Genomic DNA, 27,720 nt, shown 5'->3' with positions numbered 1-27,720 from the left:
TCGGAGTATGAATGGTAGATTATAATTGGGGTGGTATATTTTTGTTCCCTTTGCAAATTCTTGTTTTAATATTTGAAAAGCCTCCTCCTGTTCTTCTTTCTAATTCCATTTTATCCCTTTCTTCAGCAATTTTATTAGAGGAATTTCCTTTTGGCTTAAATCGGGAATTAGTTTTTTAAAATAATTGATCGTGCCAAGAAAACCTCTCAATGTTTTTAAATTCGTTGGTCTTGGATATTCATCAATGAGCTTGACTCGGTCTTCGGCTAAGCTAACTGTTGTAGTGTCCAATGAAGTTATACTTCTATACGCGCGCTCCACGTTGGAAATTTGTATGGGAGTGAATCTGTGAAATAATTACATATGTAAGATAATGAGTAAGAGGGAGACAGAAGATATATTTTCTCTCTCTTCCTCTCTCGAATATAAAAATGTTCCTTTTGTATATATATTTAATATTATGTATATTAGATATATATATATATATATATATATATATATATATATATATATATATATATATATATATATATATATATATATATATAGAAATGTAGCCATAAGCTCCCTTACTATTAAGAATCAGCAGATTCCGATATCCGACGTTATAAATAGGAAGAAATCAATATTTTTATTATTATTGTAATTATTATGTTTCAATAGTCAAGTTTAAATCATTAAATGTAGTAGTTTGTAGAATTTCTCAAAAATTGTAACTTTTTATTTCGAAATAAAGATTTTTTTTTGGGAATATCGACGTTGAAGAAACATTTCTGGCGCTGCGAACCACAGGATATTTCATACAGAAACATAGTCGTTTCCTGGTCTACATTAGTTTAATGAAATCCTGAAGAACCTGGTAAAAGAGAAAAATGTATTGGAAATCAAACACGATCATCCTTGCGTAAGTTTTTCCTTTCTTTACCATTGTTTATGAGCATTTATTATTTTAATTGAATTCTTAAACATTTACATTGAATTTATTATTTATTGTTTATTGAATTTATATTATTTATAACATTTTACTTCAACGAATTTTTATATATACTTGCATTTATATTTTTGCATATATTTTATGAGTACATTGAATGATATTTCCCAAAATAGTATCGAAAATTTAAGTTTACTATTCGACAGTTTAAATCTAAAAATAAAAAGAAATCTACAAACCCCTAAATCTAAGCCTGCATCTAAATCACGTTCCAAAATGCCGATGACCAATAGCGATATTGCTAGCCTTTGCTCAACTCTGCCCGAATTCTCTTCTGGAGACAACCTCTCCACCTTTATCAAAGCCGTAGATAATTTAATAGTTTTCTTAGGCACCCAAGATCTAAATCCGTCCCAAGAATTTATCTTAAATTCCCTAGAAGAAGCCCTTCAAAAGTGTATTGCCTACGATAACCACAAAAATCAACAACAATACATGAACTTCCTTAAGAGCCAACAAAACAAAAAGGCCCCACTCAAAAATAAACCCTATCAATCTTCGAATAAATATAAAATCCACAAACTTCCAACCCACACACTCAAACTTCCAACCCACATACTCAAACTTCCAACCCACGCATTCGAATTATGTGAGACCTTCAACTCACAACACAGAGCCCAATTTTAACTTTACTCCACAACAGAACTATAATTTTCCTCAGAGACAAAATTTCAGTTCTCACGAACAAAATCAATCCTTCCAACGAAACAATGTTCCGAAAAACAACCAACAAAGACTAAATAAATATAAAGCTCCTCGACCCCAACCAAATTTTGCTACTCCAATGAGCGGTGTTCAAACTACCACAACCAGAAACCATCAGCCCATGACAATTACAACTAATAGAAGCCACAATTTTCACATAGACTCAAATGATACCCAATATTTCGAAAACGATTTCGAAAATTACGAATCCGAACAAGAGCCCGATTTGCATGATGAAAATCATCAGGATTTTCAAGCCATCCCGTTAGACGATCATCCACCCCCTGTATAAACCTACATAATATCGAAAGTTCCCCTGGGTTACCCTGCTTCATTACGCCCAAAACACATCTACGCGTTTTAATCGATACCGGCGGTTCCCATTCAATTTTAAATCCGCGAGCTCTCAAACTATTTGATAAAAATCATATTTATCGAAAACCTTTTTCGCTAACGTCAATGAAAATTACTTCCAAGCACGACTTAAATATTAAGACGCCACTATTCCTAGAATATGGAATTCCACAAACATTCGACGTAAAAATTGCCGACTTTAGTCAATTCTTTGACCTCCTCCTTGGAACTTACGATCTGAAAAGATTCCACGCCACAATTAGCTACGCAACTCATACTTTAACCTTTGAGAATCCTCACGTTAGCATTCCATTTGAAACTTTATACCAAAAAATTCCAGTAAGCGTTCATAATGGCGAAGTCTTATTGCGCGAAAGACACTTTCAAGGTATCAAAATTCCCCATTCTATTCACGTTGCAAAAAACGGCTTTCTAGACACTTTCGACTTACCTATGCCTATGAAATTTAATAAGAGAATTGAAGTTGAGAACTTTTGTAATTATAATATAGCAAAAATTCCAACGACGCATTTTAACGAAAACAAAATCCGTACTTCGCACTTAAATAACGAAGAAAAATATAAAATTATAAGTCTTTGCAAAAAATTTAAAGACGTATTTTACGACGAAAATAAAAATTTAACTTTCACGTCAGCTGTTAGACACGAAATTAAAACTAAGGATGAAAATCCAATTTATGTAAAGGGATTTCGGCATCCCAAAGCAATGCAGGAAGAAATAAAAAAACAAATAAATAATTTATTAGATAATAAGATAATTCGACCGTCAATTTCACCGTACTCAGCTCCAGTTTGGATAGTACCAAAAAAAGCTGATGCCTCAGGTCAGAAAAAATTTAGATTAGTAATTGATTATAGGAAGCTCAATGATCATACTGAAAGTGATCGCTACCCACTTCCTCAGATAGATGAGATACTGGATAACTTAGGAAAAGCCAGTTATTTCACAACATTAGATTTAGCTCAAGGTTACCATCAGATTGAAGTTCATCCGGATTCTATTCGGAAAACAGCCTTTTCAGTTCCGCATGGTCACTTTGAATTTTTACGTATGCCCTTTGGTTTAAAGAATAGCCCAGCAACATTCGAAAGGTTAATGGACAATATTCTTAGGCCCTTTATTCATAAGTTTTGCTTCGTCTACATGGACGATGTCATTATTTTTTCCAAGTCACTGCAAGAACACTTAGTTCATATTGCGACTATTTTTGACACTTTCAGAAAAAATAATTTAAAAATTCAGTTAGACAAATCTGAATTTCTCACGAAAGAAGTTTCTTTCTTAGGTCACGTAGTGACAACCGAAGGAATCAAACCTAACCCAGCAAAAATCGAAGCTATACAAAAATATCCTCTACCAAAAACAGTAAAAGAAATTAAATCATTTCTTGGTTTAATCGGTTACTACCGAAGATTCATACCCAACTTTGCAAAAATAACGTCCCCATTTTCGAGATGTACTCGAAAAGGAGCAACTATCGACCCCACAAATCCAAATTATTTAGAATGTTTTGCAAAATGCAAACAATTGCTAACTAATTCTCCAGTCTTACAATATCCAGACTTCGAAAAGCCTTTTGTACTGACTACAGACGCCTCTAATATAGCTATAGGATCAGTATTATCTCAAAATAATCACCCTATTGCCTACTATTCCCGAACTCTAAATTCCGCAGAACGAAACTACTCCACTATTGAAAAAGAACTTTTAGCCATACTAGATTCTTGTAAACACTTCCGTATGTATTTATACAACCAAAAATTCACTGTAGAAACAGATCACAATCCTCTCGTATGGATCTACAAAATTAAAGACCCCACTTCTAGATTAGCCCGATGGAGACTTAAACTAGAAGAATATGATTTTGAAGTTAAATATAAAAAAGGCAAAGAGAATCAAGTTGCTGATGCTCTTAGCCGAGTCCAAATAAATGCCCTAAGCTCGAGTTCAGAATGTGCTGAACCCCCGAATTCAGAATGTGCTGAACCACCCGACAATTTCGACATAGACGATTTCCTTGCCGATTTTGACAACTTACAAAACAGTACTAACACACAACATACATCAGTTGAGAACCCTATCACTGGAATAGAGATTTCACCTGAACCAATTAATTTATCCTCAAACCAAATTATTTTTAAACCGGAGTCAAATAATTTTGAAATTAGATACAAAAGAATTTTTAACAAACACCGTTACACTGTCACTTTGACAAATAATTGGAAAACAGAAATAGCAAATACCTTCCAAAATATCCTTAGACCAAATCAAAAATTTGCAATAACAATCCCTCACGAATTTAGACCTTTTATCTGTAACTATTTTAAAGAAAAAATAAATTCCACAGTCAAAGCAATATTTTGCAATATACTACTTCAGGACATAGAAGAAGAAAACCAACAAATAGAATGCATAAAGAAATATCACGTAGAAAATCACAACGGAATAATTGAAACCTACAAACATTTAAAACAAAAATTTTATTGGCCCTCAATGCAGACAACTATTTCTAATTTTATCAATAAATGCGAAATTTGCCTAAAAAATAAGTACGAACGACGTCCTTATAAACTTCCCCAATTAGGACCGTTGTTAGGTCAAAAACCTTTTGATATATTACATATCGATCTATTCCACTGCAATAAAAACCTGTATCTCACAATAATAGATTCTTTTTCCAAATACGGTCAATGCTATAAGCTCACCGACAAAACTTCCATTTCCATACTAAATAAATTAAGACACTACTTTTCGCACCACAATTACCCAAAAAAGATTGTATGCGACAGCGGCACCGAATTTAATTCCGCAGTCATTAAAGAATTCCTAAATATCCACAAAATCGAAATACATTTTACAACAGTAAACAATTCTTCCTCAAACTCTCCTGTAGAGCGCTTTCATTCAACTCTTATTGAAAAACTTAGGACCTTACAAGCCCAAAATCCAAATGATTCGTTAGATGACATTCTAACACACGCCATTCTTATTTACAACCAATCAATCCACAGTTCCACAGATTATTCCCCGTTCTCAATTCTGTACGGACCCTATGCAGAAGAAATACATTTCGACTTTGATCTTCCGATATACGAAACATATAATCAAAGACATAAAGAAGAACTCCAACCCTTTATTGCAGAACTATATAATAAACAAAAACAAAAAAGACAACAACTTTTAGATAGACAAAACGAAAATGCCGAAGATATTCCGGAAATAGACCTTACAAAATCCCTATATGTTTCTAAGAAAAAACATAAGTCCAAATTACAAGCCCCTTTCTCCACTATTCATCCAGAAACGCAAGACAAAACAAAAATAATCGGTAAAACAGATAAACAAAATTTAACAAGCACTCACCTTAAATATGTAAAACGAATACGAAAACATGTAGATAAACCTACTCAAGACCCAAATTTTTCACAGGACAATCCTCGCCCTGGTCCATCCACTCAATATTCAGGAGATTCCGAATAATGGTTACTATGCTGAAGAGATAGGCAAATCAAGAGAAATCTCCCACTATCACAGACATTTTCTTCACATTCCACTAGACAAATTATCCGACAGTATTGACGCTAGTCCGACAAGCTATTTCAAAGATCATTTCAAAAATGCACCTCTCTCGCTACTGTACTCCCAATACACCCACATACAAGAACAAACAAAAGACGATCTACACAAGATTACGCGAAAACAGAAACGCGGACTTTTTAATTTTCTAGGTACAGCCATCAAATACGTGACTGGAAATCCAGACGACTCTGACTTAGACTTGTTAAAATCACACATAATCTCTTTAGAAAATAAACAAAACGAAATCATAAAAAAATTTAATAACCAAATATCTTATGGAAACTCTTTTAACACGAGATTCGATAAACTTTTAGAAAAACTAAATTCTGATAATTCAATTCTCATATCTGCACTCAACAAATTATCAGCTGATTTTGACAGCTATATCATTCTACACAACGAGATAATAAATCTCCAAAATATAAACGAATTTCTAATGAAACTTATTAGAACCATTACTTTATCTGAACTTAATATCTCCAATATAGAATTATTCACTTTAAAGGAAATAATAGACCTTAAAGAGAACCTTCTCAAAATTTATCCCAGAAATTCAATTCCCAATAGTAATGAACACCCTTATGAACTTATAGAATCAACAAAAACGTTAGTTTGTGTAACTTCAAATACAATGCTCATAATAATTAAAATCCCTATACTCCATGAAATTCCTTATACTACCTATAAAATCTATCCCATTCCAAACAAAGATCATGTTATGATTCTGCCACCTGCAAGCTACTATACAAATAATAAATGGTTCAACACTTGTATAGGACAAGGCGATAACATAGTTTGTTCCAACTATGTACAATCCAAATGTAACATACCCAATGTAGATAATTGCACAAAAACATTAATCACAGAGAACTTTTTCCAAGAAACCAGCAAAGTCATATTGCTAGGAATAGTTCACCCAATGAGAATCCAGCAGATAGAAATTAATTCAACCAGCCTCTTGACGACAGATGTACCAATAATGATTGAAGGTATCCAATTTAATAAAAAGACGTCTCAAGATATTTCCATTCCAAAAATTGTTCCAATAAAATTAATACCAAACCATGAGATGAAAATTGAAAAATTAACAATCCCAGAGACACATGGCCAAATTCAACCAATAGATACCATAGAAGTACTACCCCGATTATCCATAGGACTGAGCACCACTTCTGTTATAATATTTTTAACTATTTTAGCTTTCCTAATAATCTTCCTAATTAGGAAAAGAAAACGAATTTCCAAAATCCTATTTGGAGAAAAATTGCATCCTGCCCAGATCCAGATACTAGACGAGCTGATAGCCGAAGTAACCAAAACTTCGAGGACGAAGTCCCAACCAATGGAGGGAGGAGAAATGTAGCCATAAGCTCCCTTACTATTAAGAATCAGCAGATTCCGATATCCGACGTTATAAATAGGAAGAAATCAATATTTTTATTATTATTGTAATTATTATGTTTCAATAGTCAAGTTTAAATCATTAAATGTAGTAGTTTGTAGAATTTCTCAAAAATTGTAACTTTTTATTTCGAAATAAAGATTTTTTTTTGGGAATATCGACGTTGAAGAAACATTTCTATATATATATATATATATATATATATATATATATATATATATATATATATATATATATATATATATATATATATATATATATATATATATATATATATATATATATATATATATATATATATATATATATATATATATATATATTGTATGTATTATATTATGTATATTATTATTTATGTGATATGTTTTGTATTATTTATTAAATGTTTATTATATTAGTCTTTTGTATTTCAAAATAATAATCTCAATAAATCACTGTATGACCCAGAACTGTGAATTTTGAAATACGTTTTTGTCATGTCCTCGGTAGTATCGTAGTCAGTATCCCCGCCTGTCACGCGGGAGACCGGGGTTCTATTCCCAGTCGGGGAGGACTTTTTTATTAATATTATTACATGGTAAATTTAACATATGCGTTAGTAGAAAAGTTATGTATATTATTGTCATTTTTAAATACTCATGAATATTGCATTTTAATTTGTATTGTATTATTATATTGAATTATGTTGCACTGTATTGTAGTGTATTTTTTTATGTATATTATTGTCATTTTTAAATACTTAGGAATATTGCATTTTAATTTGTATTGTATTATTATATTGAATTATGTTGCAGTGTACTGTATTGTATTTTTATATTAATAACAAAATAAACAATGAATTTTACTGCAGAGTATGTGTAAAAAAATTTTTGCATTCAACTCCTTTCATACATATATGAAAATAAAAATATACATTTTCATCAAAATATTGATTCAATCCTTCATTTACTATACTCCTATTATAGGTGAAATGTTGTTTATTAATTGTTAGTAAGTTGTTATTAATTCTGTTTCTCTTTCTGCTATGTCTTACCTATAGCATTACATATGTAATGATTGTGCAGATTGACTCCCAAATAAATTTGTAACGGCGAATGCGTGTATAAAAGTGTAACTTCTACCGGCAGTCCCACTGGACTGCCACATCCCTTTTTTTATAATAATACAACACAAGTTCTTCAAAGTTTGAATAATCTTAATTTTTCCTTTGAAAATTTTGTTTAATGATTTTAGTAATTTTCAAAATTTGTTAAATATAAAATAGAATTTATTCATCATTTACATTTTTATTATTATTTTGTGATTAATTACTTCATTTTGATTATCAATATATTTTAAATGATTTTAAAAAATCAAAAAGTGATATTAGTTGTAATTCTGGGAGTGAAAGCTTTCTTATCGTCCACGTACGGAGACATGGTTTTAATTTAATTTATTTTATTTTATTCGATTCGATTTTACTTAATTTAATTTACTAAATTTTAATTTATTTTATTATATTTTATACAGATATTTATACAAATATTTTAAAATAAAAATTACCCAAGTCGATCTGATATTTCTCGAGTTGTTATAAAAAAGCTTTAAAAAAATTAAATGACGTCTTATGAAATCGATATACGTACAAAAACCAGCATGTACCTTCTTGCATAAAAACCAAATAAATATAAACTAACACAAATGCTTTAAATTATTTTGCAAAATAAATCTTACCATTAAATTACAGCAACCAAGATTTTTGTCAATTTGGCGAAAAAAAAAAAATAAATATTCGTTTTATTAATTATCAGTTAGTTAGTATTAAGTATCATATTAATAGCAGTTGGCCTCTAGTTTGAACTGACAAGAACCACGTCACGTGTTGCAGTCGAGCAAGGAACCATGTTGCTCTTTAAGTATTAACTTTTACAACCAATGTCATCGACCTATGGTCGCATTTTATTTTAAATTTATAATATGTAAACCACATATGTCTCCAATTCAATTTTTGTGTTAGCTACAAGTACCAACAGAATGCACTGAGGATGATCTGATTCAGATTGAAAACGTTATGCATTTTTAATTTTTGGACGACACTTTTAACAAGTTTATAAACAAATTTTATATTTATACCAATATAAAAATTTGAAGTTTTTACTTCTGTATTAGTTTTTTTATAATTAAACAGTGCAGAATTTTCTGTCATACCTTTGAGGAATCAAAACCTCGTATAAGTGAGATTTTAATTGTATTTTTTATATTTAGTTAAAATTGAAACTTAAATTAAAACTAATATGGATATAGTAAGAAATATAATTACCACTTGATTTATGTAATTTGTATCCCAAGATCCAACACTTGGCATTCCGTCTGTGAGGAAGACAATAATGGGTAAATATTTATTTGGGTAAAATTGTTGTGTCTTTGAGACAGCCATTAGTCCAACTTCTAAACCTCCTATACTGTTCGTACCACCTCCAGCAAACCAGTCATTTATGATATTCTTCATTGTTGCAATATTTTGTTTGGTGGCTTGAATTACTGAAGGAGAATACGACTACAAAATAAAAATGGGTAAGAGGTATTTCTTCGAAAGATGGAACGTTACTATTAAATGGTTACGAGCAAAATCTTTTTTTGCAGTGATAAAATTGATTTCAAAACTTTCCCTATGCGAAACAAACAATTTATTAAATACAATCATATTGTTTATGTTTATCTTTGCTTAAAATATCAGGATGTACTAGAATAACCAGCATGTCTTCTAAAACATTAATTCAAATTCTATTTGAAAATCATTTTAACAACTTACAATTTAACAGAAAAGAAGTTTTTATGCTTATAAGCCAGATTATTTTAAATGGTACCACATAAAAATTTAAAATATTAAATGCAAACCGGATTCTCTGCCAATAATTTTAATGCTTCCTTGTACTTCTAAAAATATTTCAAAATTAAAATTATTCAAATCGCACCAGTCATTCTTCAGCTGTTATAAAAAAAGTTGTAAAAAAATGACATTTGTTGGAAGGTGGAAGGCAACTACAAATACTGTCGTCATCAGTACAGTCCAGCCAAGTTAGAAAAGGAGCAAATTAACTTGAGAAAGGATCTACAGGATCCATGCTACTAATTGTGGCAGTACTGTCAGAAGTACCTGCATTCCAGCCTGGTGATTCTACAACACAGCCACGGAGAAAGCAACAGCTACCTGAGAAAAGGATCCCTTAGGAGCAATGTGACCAATTGTGGCAAGAATGTCAGAAGACCCTATGTTTTAGAGCTTAAACTAACACAGTAACGGAGGAATCCACTATCTGAGTAAAGGAACACCAAATGTTTTAAATATAAAAAAGGATTTGGCTGAAGCATAATGATAATGACCAAATAGTTAGAAATATGACGTATTAAGGTTGCCTTTCACCTTCATCTATTTTCTGTTGTATTTACGTTGCGAGTTTTGCCAATAATTTTTCCTTATCTGTATTATACTAAAATCAATGTTAGTTATAGCATTAATTAACTTCCTTTTTATGTTTAATTATGTTTAATAAGTCGCGTTCCTTTCCTAAAGTGGTGAAATCCTCTGTGGCTGTGATAGATGTAGTTCTAGAATGTAGAGTCTTCTGACATTATTGTCACATTACTGAGTGAATCTTTCCTCTTTACAGCTGTAGCTTCCTCCGTTGCTGTGTTGTAGTCACCAGACTGAAATGTAGGGACTTCCATAATACAGTACTGCCAACAATTGGTCACATGGCTCCTGTAGATCCTTTCCCAAGTTACCTTGCTCCTTTTCTATCTTAGCTACACCATGGCACTGATGACGCCCAAATAGTCAGAAATATGTATTTACGGTTGCCTTCCACATTCTATTCTATTTTCTTTTGTATTTATTTACGTTGCGAGTTTTGGCACTAATGTTTCGAAAGGTTTCCGCGGTTAGTACATTTAAACCTAGAGCTAAGATTAATACTATTACAGGAATTAATATTAAACTCAGCGGTCTTCCGAATTGAACCCTCGTCAATTATCATTGCGCCGAGCTTTCGACATCCTTTTCGATGTCTTCTTTAGGGCTTCTGAGGTCTCAGTCTTCCTATCCCCAAAATACTACTACACTGATCAATAATCAATGCATTACTAGTGCTGGGAATAGAGGACGGGTCATTTATACCCGGGAGGTTGGCGTGGGGACCAGCGTGGCAATTGGCGCGTAGATTGGCGCGAATATTTTTGACAGTAGGATTTTGATTGACGGGTGGAGTGAAAGATATTTTCTTTATGTCATCTCTTTCATTCATTGCTGAAAAATGTACCAGTCGCTTTGATGATTCCTGCTACAGAAACGCTATACTTGAAATCAAATCTTAACTGTCCTGTCTTTTATTTCGGTATACTCTTTATGAGTACAAGAAACCCATTCGTCAAAGATTTTTGCTTAAATAAGGAGATATGTTGTGGGATGCAACTTCTAGATCCTCCATATTTCTCATACATCTTTAGCAGCGTCTGTGTTGCCTTGCAAAATTATAGAAGCCACAGATTAAAACAAAAATCTAAATTTTGGTTTCGTCAATAGAAATCTGTGAATTTCCACTTTCGAGATTTATTATCAGATGTTGCTATAGCGTCCAAATTAAAGATATTTTATTGTTACTTTTTTTTGACGGAAAAGATTTGTTCTCACGTTTAGAGCTTCTGTACCAGTGGCCCTGATGATGATTCCTGCTTGGATGAAATAAGTTTAAGCGAATATCCAGAGGCACTATACGTGAAATCAAATCTCAACTCTTCTTTCTTTTCTTTTTTGTTTTCTTTACATTTTTGCTTTACTTCTGTACAAAACTATGGAGTTCTTCTTGGGAACAATTTATTTTTTTTATTTCTTTTACCAAAAAAATAAATATCAAGAAGACAAAAACAATGATTATAAATAGAAATGATTACCCCAACGCAAAGATATATGTCTCTGGAGAAGAAATCGAACAGGTCAGGCAATTTAAATATCAAATAGAGATCAAATAATTCCTTTTTATTCAAGCGCTCTTCTCATGAATAAAATGGTAAAATAAAATAGTATTTACTAAATACAGTTTATTCAAATTAACATAAGTTAGTATTTGCTTTACATTGCTATATTGATGGTGATCACTGTAGCGTTCGTTTGCTTTATCAGCAATAGCAATAGCTCCGGACTATATAAAAGTCATTACAGACGTTTATGAAGTATAGATATGCTATGAGGAATATCGACTTGACTATTGCTACAATACACCAAATACGATTTTATTTGATGTATTGCACTATAGAATTGTAATCAATTACATATCACATCAGTGAAGCAAATCTTTGACGGATCTGGAGAGCAAAATTTGAGCGTCTTGCTTCATATACGTACAAACTCACTCTTTTTCTTAGACAGTTGTGCTGGTTTGTATGGTATTTTTTAGGGATTTACTACTAGTGGTATAGGTACTTGTTTTTTGGATACGTAAACTAACACTCTAGTCTTCACTTATATACATATTTGCGCTGTTGATAACTTGCTTCAAAAGGGGAGCTAACTATCTATTTTGAACGAGGAAACATTTTAAATACTTTTAAATAATTAATATGGATTTATTGGAATACTACTGCTTACCGGGAACTGACTAGCCAAGCTTCCATAAGTCAGGTATTGCGGATTCATGGAATTAAAGACATCCTTTTTATTATTGTATGTATCCCAATCGTAAACGTACGATTCAAATTGAATAATAGTAAAAACATCCTCTTCATTTAACTGAGGTAAAATTTTTAACATTGCATCCTTAAGCTGCGCAATTTTAAAATCGTACATACTTCCACTGGTGTCAAGTACAAAAACCATATGTTTGGGAATGGGATCTAAGGCTTGTGGTGCGAAGGAAATAAAAAAGAAATTGTCTTGATAGAGTACCTGAAAATATAGCATGATTAGATACTTATACTTAAAGATTGATATATACGGGATGCTGTATGATAAAAATGTACAGTGCTTTAATTCATAATAAATTAGGCACATAGTATTACATAAATATGGGGTAAATGCGACAACATGACGTAACTTAATATAATAATATAGAAACTCAATCAGTAGATAAAGCAACTTAAACACAGCCACCGTACTAAAAAACTCGATAGATGTTTCTTCCTTTCTTTTATTCTGTATGTTGCGAATTCGCAGCATAGTCTATTCTATAAGCATTTTATTCTGTAGGCTACATTTTTTTCTTTTGTTTTTTATTATTGAATTCATCGTAAAACCAATGATTTTAACGGGCACAATTTTCTATTACTATTTCATATTTTACTACTGCTTCGACATATTTCTTTATTCTGGTCCAGTAGGAGTCTATAACTTTCTATATTTCTTTTATCATATTCTATTTCTTTCTATTCATTTTATTTATGGGTAGCGGGTGGATACTTCTCTGCGATTCTGGCAGGGGATAGATCTAATTCAGGAATAGCACACCTGCCCACGTCAGCTCATGGGCTTTTGGGTGTAAACATTCGAGTGTTAAAATCCCCCAATATTATCATCTTCCCTCTGACTTGATCTACTTCTTTTTGTTTTTGGTCATAAAACGCTTCCCTTATTGTTTGAAATATTAGAAAACGATAACATCGAGGAAAGCTGGGAAAAACTCTTTCTTTCTCCCCTTCCTTTTATCCTATCAGGGTATCGAATTTGGGCTAGCTATTTTAATTTCCATTTACCCACCTCTTCCATTCTTTTCTGTTTTCTGCCATTATTTTCAATTCCTCGAGTGATTTTTGTTTAAGTTTTCCCGCCTCTACTAATTGCTGTATCCATTTTTTTCTTGTTCTGCCTCTTTTTCTTTTTCCGATGTTTTTTGCTTCATAAACTTTTCTTGTCATTCTATTGGATTGCATCCTCATCAGATGCCCATACCAGTTCATTTGTCTCTTTGTTATTTTGTTCATTATCGGTTCCTGGTTGGCCATTCTCCTAATAGTCTCGTTGCTTAATCTATCCCATTTTGTCTTTCCAACTATCCTTCTTAGATGTCTCATCTCCATTGCGTTTATCCTGCTCTTATGTTTTTCCAGAATTGTCCAGTTTTCTCTTGCATAGAGGACAGTCGGTATCACTATTGTGTTATATATTTTTATTCTTGTTTCTCGTGCAAGTTCTCTTTTTCCCATTATTGGGGTTAACGCATAATATAACTTGTTTGATTTCTTTGCTCTATTTGTTATTTAACAGTCTATTTTTTCGTCATTAGTTATCATACTTCCCAGGTATTCGTAAGTTGTTACTATTTCCAATTCAGTTTTTACATTTTATCTTTATTTGATTATCTTCATTAAGTCCTTTGCCGCTGATTACATTATCTTACTTTTTTCATCGTTTATCTCCATTTTTAGTTCTTCTATTTGTTCTACCCATATATCGATTAGTTTCTGCATTTTATTCTCGGAATCTGCTATTAGTACTGTGTCGTCTGCATACATTAAGGACTCTATTGTTACCGGTTGTAATTTGCGGTAACCTATTATTGTCTGTAGTTGATTGGTTCTGACTCTAGTGTTTCTTATCAATTCATTCATTACTATTATGAATAGCAAAGGGCTGAGACTATCTCCTTGTTTAATACCTCTCTTCCAATTAAATGCTTTCGATCTTTCCCCTGTTATTTGTACCCTTCCTTTTACCTCTTTGTAAGTACTTTCTATAATTTTTATTAAAACATTAGGTACGTTTATTTTCCTCAAGCATTTCCCTCTAATATGTCCTTCTATCGTGTCAAATGCTGCTCTTAGGTCTATGAATGCTAATACTAGTTTTTCCCCCGTATCTATGCTTCTTTCTATTAGGTTTCTAATGATATATGTTATCATTTGTCTGTCTTCCCGGTCTAAATGCCGTTTGTTCTTCTCCCAATACCATTTCTACTTCTTGTCTCAGTCTCTTCTCTATTATTTTCGTATATATTTTAAAGCATACCGATGACAGACATATTGCTCTATAGTTGTCGCAGTTTACATGTTGTCCTTTTTTGTATATTGGTACGATGATATTGTTCTGCCAGTCTTTAGGGATTGTTTGTTTTTCCCACGCCTCTTTATATATTTTCCATAGCCAGTTTATTCCTTCTTCTCCCATGTATTTTACTATTTCCGGTTCAATTTCTTTATCTCCACCTGCCTTGCCTATTTTTATATTTGATAATCCTTCTATTACTTCTTCTCTACTTATTCGCTCTGGCTCTGTGCTTTCTTCGCCTTAATTGATTATATTGTCTTCCTTTATCACTTCGGTATCAAATTTTTTCTCATGAGAAAAACTCAAAAAAAAAACATAATTAACGCAGCAACATGGTTTAGAGAGGAAGTGAAGACAAACTATAAGGAAAACAAGAAAGCCTTTTTACATTACAGACCATAACAAACACAACAGGAATACAAACACTATAAACGAATTAGAAATGAAACGAATACTTTAGTTAAAAAATAAAAAGGGAACACTGGCAGAGCTTCTCAAAACAGATGGAGCACGACTTTTACGGAACACAAAAAGAAATATGGAGAATGATCAGAGGACAAAGAACAGAGATGAACGAACTAATAGAACGAAACACATTCAGAAGAAAACATGGGTAGACTACTTTCGATCCCTATTAGCTAAAGATTTCAAGATTCAAGATTCAAGATTTATTTAACTACGTTTACACATTTTACATTTGTTTGTAGCAAGTCAATTATATGTATAAGACGGTATAAGTAAAAAAGATAATATATAACATACACAAAATGTAGTAGGAGATGAAAATACATTAATACGCATAACATAAAATATAAAAAATAAGACATATACCAACATAGTGAGTACATGCATGTTCATGTTACTGCCTTGAAGTCATCAAAGTATCACTAACAGAGTAAAAAGCAAATCTCAAAAGATATCTTTTCAGACTTACTTTAAATTTATTCATCGAAAGTTGTTTTAAATCCTTAGGTAGAACATTGTATATATTATAGTGGCTATTAAAGGTGACGATAATGAATCACCAACACCAGAGTTAACGACAAACGAAGAAATAAATATTGAGGAGGAAGAGGTAAAGAGGTCATAAAGGAAATTAAAAAATAGACAATCACCAGGGGAGGACAGAACACCGAACGAACTCCTAGAGTACTGAGGACCAGATCTAACCAAATAACTATAAAAACTAGTCCAAAAAACAGAACAAAACAAAATTTCTCAAGAATGGAGATCAAGCATCCTAATACCTCTCTTCAAATAGAGAGACAAATCGGACCCGGAAAATTACAGAGGTATTATTGTATTAAACTCTCTTCTCTTTATGTGCCGTCTTCTACCGAAGGTTGGCGACCATCAAACGATAGGTTTCTCTGTTTTGTGCCGCATGTATTATGTTCGCAGCTTCTGGTATTTGAAACCATTCTCTCAAATTTCTCAGCCAGGATTTCTTCTTTCTGCCCAAACCTCTTCTACTTTTAATCTTGCCTTCCACGATAAGCTGTAGCAGACTGTACTTATAATTATGGAACACATGGCACAGGTATGATGCTTTCCTCCTTTTAACAGTTGTTAACAATTCCATCTCTTTACCCATTCGTCTTAATACCTCTGTGTTGGTCACTCTGTCCATCGGAGCGCGCCATCGGAGGTTATCGCTTAGGTGGCGGTTGCTTCAGAGGTTTCTCATTTTGATGAATTTGGATCTTGCTATTTCAACTCGGATCTGAATCTCTACGTCTGGGTCCCACTTATCATTTACTGTATATCCCAGATTTTTAAATCGGTGTACTCTTTCAATACGTTCGTCTTCAATATTCAGGTCGATATGTTGAATGTTCTTTTTACTGATCACCATAAATTTAGTTTTCTTTCTATTGATCTTCAGTCCAAATTGGTTGCCAGTTGTATTTACTCTATTTAGCATTATCTGTAAATCTTCGATGTTATCAGCCAGTATAACAGTGTCATCTGCATATCGAAAATTACTTATTGGTACGCCATTAATCTTGATGCCCTCGTTGTACTCTTCCAGTGCCTCTAGAAATATTTGTTCCGTGTACAGGTTGAAAAGCAGTGGCGAAAGAATACAGCCCTGTCTAACCCCTCTCGAAATGGTTACGTTTTCACTCACCATATGTCCATTCTTCATGTGGGCTGTTTGATTCCAATATAGATTTTTTATAATCTGGATGTCCTTAGTGTCAAGTCCTGTAAGATGTAATAGTTCTATGAGTTTGTCATGTTTGATAGTATCGAATGCTTTCTCACAGTCGATAAAACAGGCGTAAACATCTTTCTGTTGATCTAGACATTTTTTGAATCAACACTTGTATTGCAAAGAGCGGCTCTCGAGTTCCAAAACCGCATCTAAAACCGAACTATATTTTACTTATGCTGTGTTCTAATTTTGCTGAATGGATAATACGCAAGAATACTTTAAGGGCGTGACTCATTAAACTTATAAGGCGATATTCACTACACGTCTTAGAATTCGATTTCTTGAGAAGAGGCACAAATGTAGATTTCAACCAGTCCGATGGAATTTGACCAGTATCGTATATCTTATTAAACAGTTCCAATACTACATTCAGGTTGTTCTCGTTAAAAACTTTTAAAAATTCGACTGGTATTTCATCGCATCCTGTTGCTTTCCCATCTTTCGTTTGATCTATAGCTTTTATCACCTCACTTTTCAATATTTTTGGTCCATTCAGATCAAGCGTGTTCGTAGAAATATGACGATAATCCGTAAATAAATCTTTTATGTAATTTGCTTAAGTCTGCAACTATTCTTCTTTATCTACAATAAGTTTGTTGTTCTCATCTATTAACCTACCAAACTGTTTTTTCTTGTAAGTATAAGTAAACTCCTTGATTTTTTTTATGCATATTAAAACTATCGTGTCTTCGTTTTAGCTCTTCTATCTCTTGACATTTTTCTTGTAACCATTTCTCTTTGGATTCTTTTATCTTTCTGCTGACAGTTCTATTCAGTTCTTTATATTGTTCGGGATTATTCTTATTTTCCCTCCTTCTGTCCATAAGGTGTAATATTTCATCTGTCATCCATTCGTTCTTCTTCTTCCGCTGGTAGTCACCAATGACTTCTATCGCACCGTTGCATATAGCGTCCCTTAAGTTGATCCAGTCTCTTTCAATATCATTATTGTTATGTATTAAACACAACACTAAAATTAACAACTTAAGTGATAACAAATAAACTGAATGAAATTATAACACTAGCAGAAGAACAACAAGGTTTTAGGTCGGGAAGATCATGCACTGACGCTATATTTATAATGAGGCAAATGCAAGACAAATCATTAGAATATAACAAACCGGCATACCTATGTTTCGTGGACCTTAAGAAAGCATTTAACCGGGCCAAATTAAAAGACGTTATCCACTTACTGTATACAAGAGAAATACCTATAGGAATAATCAAAACGATCGAAAATATCTACCAAAACAACACAATAAAAGTAAAAGTAGAAGAAGAACTAGCCGAACCTATTGAAGCTGGCAATGGGGTAAGATAAGGAGATTCCCTGAGTCCTCGATTGTTTAACCTGATTATGGATGAAATAAAAAAAAAGCATACCAAATGGGAGAAAAACAACCTAAAATAATCTGCTATGCAGACAACGCAATACTACTCTCTCAAAGTGAAGATGATTTACAACGTATGCTGCACCAATTTAATATAACCGCCAAAAAATTTAACATGTTAATTTCCTCAAAAAAGACAAAATACATTATTACAACAGTAAATTTACTAAGATGTAAATTGGAGCTGGAAGGTCAAATAATACAACAAGTGATGGAGAAATCTAGGCATCACATTATATCTAGGCATCACATTATCTAGCTATGAAAAGCTCGAAACTGAAATGAACGATCAAGTGAATAGAGCAAACAGAACCGCAGGCTGCCTGAATGAAACAATATGGAGAAATAAAAATATCGACAGAGAAACGAAAGGCAGAATTTACAAAACAGTCATCAGACCAATATTGGCATATGCGACAAAAACAAGAGCTGACACAGAGAGGACAAAAAGGACGTTAGAAACAGCAGACACGAAAACAGTTAAAAAAATTGATGGTAAGACACTATGGGACAGAGCTAGAAGTACATATATACGACGTAGATGCAAGGTGGAGAACATCAAAAACTGGGTAAGAAAGACCACGAAAACGATGGAACGACAACTTGCTGGAGTCACATTGAAAAACAGACAGAGTCATGTCTATATAAAAAGAAGAAGAAGAAGCAGAACTGTCTGTGTCTTGTTAACTAGAGCTCAAGATATATCATAGAGAAGAGTACCTCCTATCCTGCAATAGTTCGGGTTTCAGAAAACCGTTGTTGCCGATCAATAACCATCATTTTGGTTTTGTTGTAGTTAACTTTGAGTCCAAATTCAGCACTTTCTGCTTCCAGTTTTTTTAATAAGTTAGTAATTTCTTCTGTAGCAAAGGCTAGAAGTGTAGTGTCGTCTGCTAAACGTAAGTTACATAGATATCTTGACACCGCCTTTTTTATTTCTCATTTTCTTCTTTGAACAAGTAATGGGACGTAATCTCCCTACCGGTGATTTAGTCACGGTGATTTATATAATAAATATTATAATATTCTCGGTGATATCAATATTTTGATTTGGGAAACGATGACTTACATCTGGGGATTTACCAACCGTGAATATTAGGAACTGAAATACGGGATAATTTATGTTATTATCTACTGATATTTTTATCTTTTTAAAATATTGAATCTAAAATAATGTAATAAACGTTTTTAATATATTTTTTCTTTCATAAAAACATTCTTAAAGGTTTATAACAAAAATTATGTGAAATTCTAGAGTTATTTTAAGCTTTATTTAAAGAGGTAGCGTTGTCAAGAATGTTTTATAGTGTTTTAAACGGATTACTTTATTGTTAGTATTGTAATTGTCAAGTCATAAGTCAAATCATCATATTATTATGATTTCAGTTAGTTAACGTTAGTTAAACATATTCATTATCAGCAATATGTTTTTATAGTACTACCTAATACAGAGTGATCGTAATCGTGTTGTTTAATTTACGATTACTGTGACTACCTGTTACTCTACTTAAAAGAACGGTGATCATGAAAGTCATGAAGATCATGAAAGAAACCACGGTCACTTATCACGGCGTGAGTTAAAAATCACTACGTTCACCATTACTACTCTAAATAGATGTTCAATAATAAAGGAGACAAAACGCATTCTTGGCGTACTCCCTTATCCAAAGTCCATTCATCAGATAGTTATCCGTTCATTCGAATATATGCCAGGTTATCTTGATACAGTTTGTCAATAAGGTGAGTCAAGTGTTTAGGTTCACCCATTGTCGTTAATATGTTTCATAGTTTGTTCCATATTACATTATCAAATGCTTTTGTATAATGAACAAAACATATAAATATGGGGATCTGATATCCTCTGGCTTTTTCTATGATATTTTTTGCATTAAGGATTTTTTGTCTAGAACCTCTGCCCTTCACAAATCCAGCCTGCTCAGGTGCTATTTGCCAACCTATGAAGTTTTCTAGACGACATGGCACGATGTAGAGGTTCACTTTATTGGCGTGTTATATTAGAGCTAGTGGTCTATAGTTGTTACAATTATTTGTTGGACCTTTCTTATGTAGAGGTATGATTATGGTCTTTCTCCAATTCTCAGGCCAGACGCCTATGTGCCAGATTTTATTACACAATCGATGTAATGTTCTCACATACCGGAAAATGCTTCAAGACATCAGCAGTAATAAAATCATAGCCTGCTGCTTTGTTGAATTTAAGTCTTTTCAGAACGATTTCCACTTTGGAAAAAAGTATGTCAGGTTCAATTTCAAAGCTAGTGTGGTGTGTCCCTGTTGAAGGGGAGTGGAAAGTGGAGGCCTGATATTCAGGTACATACGGGGTGTCTGCGGGCATCTAATTCGTATCGGCATATAGAGACTTACAACACGTCCTCTAAACATCTATAACCTGTATAACCTCCTATAACCAAATCCGCCTGTACATCGACTTAATATATTTAATATACCAACATTTCTGCTTGAATTTACGTGTGAATAGTATGACTTTACCCAAGAGTTCTTTGGTGTTATCTGTGTCGGCGTGTTGTTAAATCTCACTGCAGATTTTCTCTATATGCTTGTTCTTGTCTCGTCAACAAGCAGCCTAAATAGCTCTAGATAGCTATCGGTAGTGGAAATTCCTAAGAGGGTTCCAAAAATTTTGAGTTTTTTACGTTCTTCAACAAGTTCAAAGGTATCTGCAGACATCCACACTCTTTTTGGTCCGATTGAGTCGGCATTAGACTATGCCTCGCAGTGAGTCAAGATTATGTATCAAGGTGTTTTTAAAAGATAGACAAACGTTTTTGGAATCATGAGTACCGATGGTTGGTAAAATATTTTTTTAATATTGGCTTTCAAATCGTTGTGTATCTTCTGTTTGTGGTATCTACTTGTTTCAGACCCTAGCACATTCTTTGAATTTTTGCGTTGCAAATTTTAGTGTTGCAAAAAGGAATTGGTGATCAGAGCCGTAATCATCACAAGGTCGTGTTTTACATTGACCATACATGTTTTCCAGCGATGTTTAATAATTATTATGTAATCGATCTGATTTTGGCGTCCATTAGGTTAGATCTAAGTGTACAATCTTCTTATTTTATCAATGTCTTAAAGTCTACTGACTACTCTTAAGCGACCGCATAACTGACTATTAAAATAGTTACATATATATATATATATATATATATATATATATATATATATATATATATATATATATATATATATATATATATATATGTATATATACACGTATCATCCTCCTCATCTGTGATATACAGAGCTAGTCAAAGTAAGTCCGTTACCCTCGTATCTTTTGAACGGTTATTGTTATGTAACAATAAAACGCTGAAAACTTTGTTTTCAAAACTTCCACAAATTTTTATTTTAACTTCTTATCACTACAGCTGTTTCGGCTGATTGCCTTTCTCAAGTGATCTGTTTTTGGCATGGGTTAACACTTTATAGTCTCTAATGAAATAAGTTGAGGAGGGGAGAACTGTTTGTCTCAAGCTGGTCATTCAGAATTATATCTGTGTTTTTTAATTTGTTGATTTCCATAGATTCTAACAAAGATAGCTTAAGGCCTTTATTTTGAATGTGTAGAATTTTAAATTCGTCATCAAAAGAATGATTATGATCTAGAAGGTGAAGTGCGTATGTATCTTCTAGATCATAATCATTCTTTTGATGACGAATTTAAAATTCTACACATTCAAAATAAAGGCCTTAAGCTATCTTTGTTAGAATCTATGGAAATCAATAAATTAAAAAACACAGATATAATTCTGAATGACCAGCTTGAGACAAACAGTTCTCCCCTCCTCAACTTATTTCATTAGAGACTATAAAGTGTTAACCCATGCCAAAAACAGATCACTTGAGAAAGGCAATCAGCCGAAACAGCTGTAGTGATAAGAAGTTAAAATAAAAATTTGTGGAAGTTTTGAAAACAAAGTTTTCAGTGTTTTATTGTTACATAAAATGAATTTCCATCAAGTAACGGTCGAATCCATCAATTAATGGTTATTGTTATAATAGTGAAATTTGGAGGGAGGTAATAAACGAGGTAATAAACAGACGTAGGCTTCTCAACTAGTTATAACAGGTGACGTAATGGTGACAGATGACGTTACAGCACCACTATGACAAATAATTTTAAGTGGGATCTTATGGCAAGTGATACCTCGTTTGAAAGGTATTGAAAATGCCTATTTAGTCATAATAATTTTATTTGAGTTTAAGCTCATTTTGATGAATACATTAAATAAATACTAAAATTGTAGCTTTTCATTTAATTAATAAATATTTAACAACCAGTTCATACAGTAAGTGTTCAAAATGTGCTCCATCTACTTTCTGACAGTAATGCATCCTATTTCTAAACTCTTGCCGTACTCGTTCAAATGTGTCGGGAAAAATTGCCATAGAAAAAAATCTAATGGTGTAAGGTCCGGTGACCGAGCTGGCCATTCTATCGTACCTTGTCGTTAAATCCATCTACCACGTTATTCCTCATCTAGGTAACGCCTTACTTCACTATAATGGTGTGCAGGACCACCATATTGTCGAAACGTTATTTCCAAGTTGCCGAATTCATCTTGATTATCCTCCAGAATTTTAAGTATTAAAGGTTCAATTGCATTTTGTAACATCTCCAGGTACACTTCACCGGTTAAATTAGTACTGAGAAAAACAGGCCCAACTATGTGGTTTCCCAAAATACCTTCCCAAAGATTTTTTTTTAATTAAGTGTAAGTTTTACGAACGACGGAACGATTTGTGTCCCTTCAATACCTGACATTGTGTGTGTTAACATTTCCACTGAGAGACAAAGTACTTTAGTCACTAAAATAAATTATTTTTATATACTCGGGCTGTTGGTTAATTTTATTGGACATATTTTCACAGAATTCTAGTCTTCGGTCGGGGTCATCATCTGAAAGTTGGTGCACAATTTTGAATTTGTATGGATGAAATTTGTTTTCAGCCGACACTCGGTGTACTGTCTTTTGACTGATTCCATAGATAGATGCAACTTGGGTATTAGAAGAAGTAGGGTTCACTACCATTTCTGAAATTATGCAAATTTTTTTGTCATCACTAATTGTTGGTCGACCAACTTTCGAAGAAGCTTCCTCAAATAAGCTCTCGAATAATTTCCTCATTCCCCAATTATTAACACAGCAGCTACTTTGTCGGCTACAGTACGTAGCATTTGTACTGCCTTTGTAAAAATTTAAACGTCTCGTTAAACAATAATTAAACTAACCTCAAAACAACTTGACTAAACTTGAATTGACTAAACTAAGCAGAAACAGAAACTAAATATTGAGCTATAAACGCTTTTGCGAACTAAAAACAACTAGAAAATTGACAAACGTTAACTTTTTTGACAAATAACCAAAGGCGGACGTTAGAATTTTTATTTATTAAACGCCAAACTAGAATTTTAGTATTTATTTAATTTATGCGTCAAAATCATCTTAAATCCAAACAAAATAATTATTATGCTTGAATAGGTATATCAAATAATTGTAGTTTCGCATTTAATTAATAAATACTCTAACGTTCGCCTCTGGTTAATTGTCTAAAAAGTTAATGTTCACGTAAAAACAATTAGAGAATTAAAAAACGTCAACTTTTTGACAAGTAACCAGAGGCGGACGTATTAATATTTATTAATTAAATGCGAAACTATAATTTTAGTATTTATTTAATTTATTCATCAAAATGAGCTTAAACTCAAATAAAATTAGTATGGTTGAATAGGTATTTTCAATACCTTTCAAACGAAATATCACTTGCTATAAGGTCCTATTTAAAATTATCTGTCACAGTAGCGCTGTAACGGAATCTGTCACTATTACGTCAATTGTTATGACTAGTTAAGAAGCCTACGTCTGTTTATTACCTTCCTCCAAATTTCACTATTATAAGTATAACCGTTCAAAAGATACGAGGGGGGGGGACTTGTGACTAGCACTGAATAAAGGCTCTGGCGATGACAATGTTTTCTCGCCCTCACATATTTTATCTTAGTCAATATAAAACGTGTTTATCCCTAAAATGTTAAGTATTCATTTTAACACTTACTTCTCCGCCTTCATTCACCCTATTTACATCATAATTTACAATAAACTGTCCAGCAAAACCATTGAACTCTTTATTTCCAAATCCACTACATGCAAACTCCACTTGTCTTTGAATATCTGGTTCGAAGATTACCACAGCTGCAGTATCTTTCTTAAAAATTCTTGAGTGAGGATCTGTCGTTGATTGTGCGAGGTTTAAAGATGAACTACCCGATTGAAGATAAGGTGTATTCACGAAAACTAAGTGTTGATTTTCCTTTATTATTACCTAAAACGATAAAATCTAGACTTTAACAAAAGACGAATCAATTGAAACCTATTACTAGATGGTCGTAAGAAATATAATATTATGATTAATATTTTTTGTGATACCACTGGAGTGTAATAAGTTGTAATTGTAACATTAATACGATAATGACTAGTTTACGTTCTTTTTATCATCCGGTGTAAAAATCTTAAATCAACATTTATCACAATCCCAGAAGCCACTCCATAAGAGAACCCAGCGTTTAGTTGTTGTACAATTAAAACTTAGATTAGAGATTATTATGTATAATATTTAAAATCAACTGAAACCCAAATAACCATGCTTCATAAACACCTATGTTACATGAATATGAAAAAATCTGTAAATTTTTAAGAATTTTTTTTAGTTTCGTCTTGCACGTTACCAATAAATATTTGTCCCATTATTCCTTAAGTTATAAAAATGTCAACACTTACCATGACCTTTATTTTTTTAACAATTTGACCAGGCTGGATGTTGGTGATAATTTCGTAGTGTCCATTTTCTCTGTGTAATAGTTCTTCATAATCCAATTTAAAGAGAATCTTGCTTAAAGGTTCTATATTGACTGTAACAGTGAATCTGTTCGAATTTTTCATGCTCACAGCAACATACCCAGCAGACTGTCCTGCTGTTGCAGACTAAAAAAAGGACAATGAAGAAATAGTATATGAAATGATGAAAAGGTTGTCAATGTGAGTCCATAATACCAGTAGGTATGGGAAATGAGGAACTCACAATATTTGCTCCATCCTTAGTCACTATGTAGAGGATGTTTTTTTGTTTACTTTTTTTATATGTATTTATGACATAATAATATACATAAAAGAAAAAAGCTATACATTCTGGGATTGGAGTGAATGGATTACTTGACGGGGAAGGTGATTTTCAGGAGTATCTTAGTTTATAGAGCTTTCCTGTATCTGATATCTTGTAGTTTTTAAATATAAGACTAACGTACTGGGGCCTGATGATCGGGCAAATATTGTAAGCCTTGAAACCGGTAGCCCAAAATTTATTTTCATTAAATAATAAAATCTACTTAAGACTGTAAGTTTTGACGAATTTACCATATACCGAGGAAATATTATATTATTAAACCTCGTAATCCGACTGTTGACTAGTAACAACGTGCTATCATACGCTATAGTGACATCGGTATTTATAGGTTATTTGGTCCTCATTATAGTTATAAGTATATTAAGTTTGTGTTTAAAACGAAAACTACTGTTATTACATTTTGATTTTTTAAATATTTCTGGCCCAGGCCGATCTCTGGGGAGAACAGTCCATTCACCAACGGCAAGGGGCCGCCGAATGGTAATTTTAATAAAGATAATCGAGTCAATGTTCTTGTTGAGGATATCATTGTACATGAAGATAATAATATGAGTTCATGCATAAACAATAAAAATAATAATCAATTAAATGAATTATCTGGTACCGATACACTCAACAAAAACTTGGAATCCGACAAAAACTCGTATTATGATAAACAAGGTTTATTACATCAATTAACAAATAGATTTAAACCTAACGATTTGGGACCATTGCATGTTTTTGTTGAACATTTAGAATTAAATTTTGGGAGATTCATCGTCATCAATCAGCCAATCGCGTCCACTGCTGGACATAGGCCTTCCTCAGTTCTTTCCAGTGTTCTTTACACTGGGCCGCTTGTAGTCAGTTTCCCGCTACACGTTTTATATCATCGGTCCATCTAGTCGGTGGTCATCCTCGGCTTCTTTTATAGTTTTTGGGCCTCCATTCCATAATACGTCTTGTCCACCATCCATCTTGTGTTCTGGCTAAGTGCCCTGCCCAGTTCCACTTAAGCGTTGTGGTTCCTTCGATGACGTCTTGAAATCCTGATCTTTGCCTGATTTGTTGGTTTGTTGGGAGATTACATAAAATGAAATTGGGAAGTTAATAAATTTAAAAGAGTATGATAAAAATGTTAATTGGTACGGTTCGTCGCAATCGTATAAAAATCGAATTAAATTCGGGTAGTATTACCCATAAATTAGTTAATGATCCACTTTTTGAAAAGAATAACCAAAAAAATAACAACATGGAACGTGTTCCTCGTTAAATGATCATTGTTACGTTTGAAGAAAAACTCAGTACCCAATTTATTTGTATTAACAAAATTAGATGCCCTGTAGAAACTTACATTAATCCAGTTATGCAATGTTTTTGTTGTCTCCGATACGGCTATTCCGGCTCATAGTCTAGGGAAAAGAAAAGGTGTAGAAATTGTGGATCAGAAAATGAATGTGTGCGGAGCATGCAATATTTTTCGTGTTTATTGCAAAAACAATAGTCACAATTCTACTTATAAGAAGTGTCCAGAATTTAAAAAGCAAACTAGAATCAAGGAAGCTATGTCTTTTAAAGAAGCTGAAACAATTATTAACAATCCGGCTTATTCTAGCCTCATACAAACAAATAAATTTGCTCCATTAATTGATTCAGCTATAGAATTTCCTGCTATAAAAACTTCCACAGCACAACATCCTATCCGTAATACTTGTTCTAAACCGAACGTTAGGTCAACACATGATCAACCATCTTCTCCTGAACCCTTACAAAAAACAAAAGAAAAACTAGTGATTCTTCTCTCAATTTCTCGCCCATTAGACGAGAATATAATACTAGCTC

The 27,720-nt window shown here is 32.8% G+C and overlaps 1 protein-coding gene across 2 annotated transcripts in view; it reads right to left on the bottom strand.

Annotated features, from left to right (window-relative positions):
* Positions 1–27,720, bottom strand: part of LOC140445260 (uncharacterized) — a 92,114-nt gene that overhangs the window by 51,692 nt on the left and 12,702 nt on the right. Inside the window, exons 3-6 of one of the 2 annotated variants that reach the window (XM_072537178.1) lie at positions 25,497–25,700; positions 24,775–25,041; positions 12,676–12,972; positions 9,352–9,588 (exon numbers count right to left, since the gene is read on the bottom strand). In XM_072537178.1, coding sequence (XP_072393279.1) covers positions 9,352–9,588; positions 12,676–12,972; positions 24,775–25,041; positions 25,497–25,700 — 1,005 coding nt within the window. The remainder of the gene's footprint in view (positions 1–9,351; positions 9,589–12,675; positions 12,973–24,774; positions 25,042–25,496; positions 25,701–27,720) is intronic. The other variant, XM_072537179.1, reaches the window with a different exon arrangement.

Source organism: Diabrotica undecimpunctata, chromosome 7, assembly GCF_040954645.1.
Source record: "Diabrotica undecimpunctata isolate CICGRU chromosome 7, icDiaUnde3, whole genome shotgun sequence".
NCBI classification, from domain to species: Eukaryota; Metazoa; Arthropoda; class Insecta; order Coleoptera; family Chrysomelidae; genus Diabrotica; species Diabrotica undecimpunctata.
This window is presented reverse-complemented; position numbering and strand designations above follow the sequence as displayed.